Raw genomic sequence first — 5,000 nt, forward strand, 5'->3', positions numbered from 1 at the left:
AGTAATGACACCAATCAATTGGTTTCCTTCTCAGCACAATTATATTTGTAGACTTCAAATTGTACTTGCAGTCAAACGTTCAATAACACTTGGCATCAACAAAGCTGAAGAATTTCACAGTTTTCAAAGCGTATCCCGACACGTGAAGCTCGCCATTCTTTTTTCTGCTTCAGCATAAAATCTCTTCAGTACATATGCATTCGCCAACTTGTCCTTCGCGTCGATGACACGAGTGACTCTTCGTCTACCTTTCTTTCCTTGAGATACTCTCGAAATACGTTGAGTGCAACTTTTGTTCCTTTTTTAGTATTCTCACTGTTGTTTCGATCAACTAAAGATGTCGAATCATTCTCTGACAGCTCGGGGAACCGATCTGCCATTTTCTCGCAAGAGCGGGATTTCAATTGCACATGAGGACAAAATACATCGAATGATAATGTCACTTTTTTGTGGCGTTTTCGTCGACATCGTCTTCGTTGATCTTAAGCTCCCTAATAATAAAAATAGCATGCCTGTGGTATTTCCGATTTGAAGAAACGCAAGCGGATCCTCATTGGCCGAAAGCAATTGCCAACTGGCTTAAGCTTCCTGGTTTGGTGGTTTGAATTTAATGAGAATTCTTTTGAAGTTTGCCGACTCGCTTAACTTTAAGCGAGTTGGGAAAGAAACTGTTTTCATGGGATTTTTGGTTGGCACTCCCTAAGCAACCTGAAAAACCGCTCGTGAAAACACGGCCTTCAGGTTGTTTTGTGGAGTACGACAAAGAAATACACGCCAATTCTTGCTGCACGTGCAGCACGGGAATTGTTCTTTTCTTAACCAATCACATTTATGCTTTGTGGCGTTGCCATAGCCGTCGCCTTTGCTTGAACTCCATATTTTCCCGTGAAGACCTCACTTCTCGGGTGAATTAACAAGTACTGTATTTATTGATGCCATATCCTTCAAGTTGATAATTTTACCGATTTGTATGTATTGTAGAATTCCCGCTGCTTAGTTGGCCATCCTCTACAAGCGGCAGTGAGATATTGTCAATACAGTGGTCTCATAGCAGACCAAGCGTATTTTATGTGTTGGATTCTCAATCAAATCTGCATGTCTGGTAAGGTTTTGCAGTGAGTTTACCAGAACTTTAACGAAAACTACTTAATCAGATTTTTTACACTTTTTTGCCCGTGACTTTTGGCTTTAACTGGCTGTGGTTTTGACGTAGGTCAGACAAGCTTACTCCGTCGTCTTCTTTCTAAGGCAAGCCAACTGAGAAAGGCCGACTGATTGGTTGTGTATTTTGGTTTAGCCGGTGCAAGAATTGTTTTGAGTTATTTCCCTCACTTCTTCATCCCGTGAAGAGGTATAATCCTCAGCCACTAAATCACAATCAGAGTAATTCAACCATACATGCAGTCTTCCAAACAGAGCACAGTAGGTAAGGCACCTAGGTTTCCTTCGTAAAGAATTCCTTCTGTGTTTTCTCTCGCCTTGAGGGCTTGTCTCTCATCTAGATACGTGACCAGTGATCGTTATTTTGACTCCAAAAGTTTCTGTAATCAGGAAATGAAATGGTATCCAGTGTCATTTCTGCCAAGTTACGGATTTGTATCTTCATTTTTCAGGGATTTACTAAAAAGTGACAAAGGTCCAGTTGCTGTGGAAAAAGTTAAGCACGGCCGGTAAGCAAAACATCTTTTCCATAACTCTAATGCACAGTTGAGACCTTTCTTGATGTTGAGTAGTCTTATGTGGTAACTATTCGTAACTTTGTTATGAGGCATCTGGGACGCTGGAGAGATTTGTGCGCACATCGACGTTTACTAAGTAGGTCACAGTGGAATACAGTGCAAATTGAAAATGGCCGGATTGTTGCAGTAGATGATTGGTCGGGGAATGACAATCGCCGTCATCAGAAACTCAGATAAAGGCGTCGAAACTAACCCGCGATGATATGCTTGCAGCGATAAACATCACCAATGTTTGCGAAATATTTTACATCAAGTTGCTTCATAATTGCGATTGTCACTTTCACTGAGACTACCGTTTTCCAAAGCGCAAATTTACTTGTTATTTGATAAGAACTTGTTACACCGACACATGTCATAGGGACCTTAAGAATTGCGACGGCGACGTCGACGAAAACCTCAGCTTAAAATAGAACTTTGCTTTATCATAAGTCTGTTGCGATTATCCAGTCTCGTTCACGTCCTACATTGTGGGCAAAGTACTCTAAAAATAAATTGGTACGAGCGGTTTCAGACTGAAAATATAGAATGAAAGATTGAAGGTGCATTGTCGTCAAAACCTCAAATTTGGTGATTTCACGTCGTCGTGGTCGTGCAGAGAACCGCAAAAATATTTGCTAAAATCCGTGCCACAGGTGCAGCATGATTATTTGCGCTCTTTTAACCAATGATATAAGAACAATCCATCTTTAATCTGAACTCACGAAGGTACAAGATACAGAAAAACAGTATTCACAAGAAGAACATGTAACCCCAGCAGTGTCACATGGTCGTACTCAACGAATCACATTGCATGGTTATTATATGCCTAACACTCCCACTTAATAAGCATGTGATGTGTAAAAACAATAAACCTTTTAAAGGGACAGTTTCACGGTTTTGCGCATGTCCAAGCCTTAGCGCTAGCAGTTGTAAATTTTACGGTTTCTTACTGAACAGGTGATGTTAATTAAACACAGAGAGTATTAAAGCAAATTCACTGAATGACAAAGGCCCAAATTTGGTGGAAGACACTGCGGGTTTACACAGAAAATATCGAATTTAGTTTTGATCTCGAATTTATTGTGCGGGTCGAAAATTTATTCTACGCACGAGTAATCTATTCGCATGCAGTAGGTTCATAACACAAAGGAAAAGATTACAAAAGTAATAGACCATATTCGTATTCTCGGTATTGGACTGGAACTAGCTCTCAATGGAGGCTAATGCGGGGGAATCTTCTCAAATTCAAATACTTTCTAATATATTCCCCCGCATTAGCCTCCATTGCAAGCTAGTTCCAGTCCAATACCGAGAATACGAATATGGTCTATTCCAATGAGTAATCCATTACTATGGGATTGTTGCCGTTTCCTGCATCAGTGCTTTCGATTGTTTCAATAACAATGGAATTAAATGGGCTGACGTGACAGTTTGCCCATGTGCAGAGACGTGAAACTCTCCTTTAACAAGCATAAACGTTCAACAAGTTTCTGAGTTTTTCAAGAAAAAGACCTTGAAAGCCACTGTTGTTTTCGGCTTTTGTCTCAGTAGTTTGGTGATGGTATTCTTTACGGTTATTTGAAAGGGAGCGAAGCACACAACGTTTTAGTAATTTGCATAATGGCGGCTGGACGCATCTTTGGTTGCTCCGCGCTTACTACTCTTTCTTTGCTTCTCCGAGTGGTTTATTTCGGGCAAAATATCACAAAACTGTCAGATAATTATTTAAGTTCGCCGGCGAAGATGTTTTACTACGCACATGATGGCAACCCAGACGGGTTCTCGCTTCAGAAATTCGATCACGCGGCCTGTGATGTCCGCCATCTTGGATCATGTTTTCATCCACCAAGTTGTAGACGAAGCTATCGAGGGAAATTTGGAAAATCAACTCTAAACTATTACAGCAATAGTGATGCCAGTTTTCATCTCAATTATTTCAAGGTCTGTGGTGATGTACATCCGAACCATGGACCCACGACTGCTAATAAAAATCCAAAGCAAAATACGGATTCGACCAAATCGAGGAAAGCACCTGTATGGAAGTGACCTTGTGCTCTCTGTTTAAAACCAGTTCGTGCCAATCAGAAGGGTATCCTTTGTGATATTTGTAATAGATGGCATCATATAAAATGCTTTAAGATGGATCCTAAATTGTACATGGCTCTTAGCTCTTCAGATGAGGAATGGTGCTGCAATGACTGTACCAAACCATTTAATTTTACGGATTCTTTCTTCGAAGCCTCGCGTGGCTCTGATGGCTTTGATGTTTCTGCCAACGACGAAAGTCAGACCTCCACAGCGAACAGTCGCGACTCGTTTCCCAAGTGCTTGGTGTTAAATGCTAGAAGTTTGCGCAACAAAGTTCTTGATTTGTAAGCTCTGCTTTTAGTGGACATTTTTGATGTTGTCGCTATCACTGAGAGTTGGCTTGATAGTAACTTGATGTCACCAAGGCAACCGGTGCTGACAATATTCCTGCCCGTATTCTTAAAGTTTGCTCTGAAGAATTATCTAAACCTCTAGCCCTTCTGTTTAATAGATCCTTTTCTTTAGGAAGAGTTCCTGTACAGTGGAAACTCGCCAACATTTCACCAGTTCATAAATCAAATGAAAGTGACCTTGTGGATAACTACAGATCTATCTCTCTTCTGTCTATTCCAGGAAAGTGTCAAGAGCGTATAGTGTACTCAGCAATTTATTCCCATGTCTCAGCTTACCTGTCAGATTGGCAGCATGGTTTTGTCAAAGGAAGATCTACTGCTACTCAACTAATTTTGACTCATCATAAGTGGGCAAAAGCCCTTGATGAGGGTCATCAAGTTGATGTAGTTTTCCTCGATTTTTCGAAGGCCTTCGACCGTGTTCCCCATCAGGCCTTACTGCACAAGCTTTGTAATTTGGTTGAAAATACCGGACTGCCGGCCATTTAGTACTTTCAAAACCTTGACCGGTTACCGGCCATATAGCCACTTCCTTGTAATTTCGGTATTTCTGGGGAACTGTTGAACTGGTGTCCAGATTACCTTAGCAATCGAAGACAAAGAGTAGTCATTGATGGTTATTCATCTTCTTTGACAGAAATCACCTCTGGTGTACGGCAGGGCTCTATTCTTGGGCCACTATTTGTTGTTTTGTTTATTAATGATTTACCCGATGTAGTCTGTTCTGCAAGCACAATACCTTTGTATGCTGATGATAGCAAGATGTTTAGAGTAATAAACTGTGATGGTGATCAGATGCTTTTCCAAAACGATTTGGATAAACTTTACCATTGGAGCCAAC

The 5,000-nt window shown here is 40.9% G+C and overlaps 1 protein-coding gene across 1 annotated transcript in view; it reads left to right on the forward strand.

The window, feature by feature from the left end:
- LOC138058427 (cytoplasmic dynein 2 intermediate chain 1-like) overlaps positions 1 to 5,000 on the forward strand; it is a 111,190-nt gene that overhangs the window by 95,003 nt on the left and 11,187 nt on the right. Inside the window, exons 32-33 of the mRNA XM_068904287.1 lie at positions 982 to 1,102; positions 1,614 to 1,670. Of these exons, the coding sequence (XP_068760388.1) occupies positions 982 to 1,102; positions 1,614 to 1,670 (178 nt within the window). The remainder of the gene's footprint in view (positions 1 to 981; positions 1,103 to 1,613; positions 1,671 to 5,000) is intronic.

The sequence above is a fragment of the Montipora capricornis genome, chromosome 1, assembly GCF_036669925.1.
Source record: "Montipora capricornis isolate CH-2021 chromosome 1, ASM3666992v2, whole genome shotgun sequence".
NCBI lineage: Eukaryota > Metazoa > Cnidaria > Anthozoa > Scleractinia > Acroporidae > Montipora > Montipora capricornis.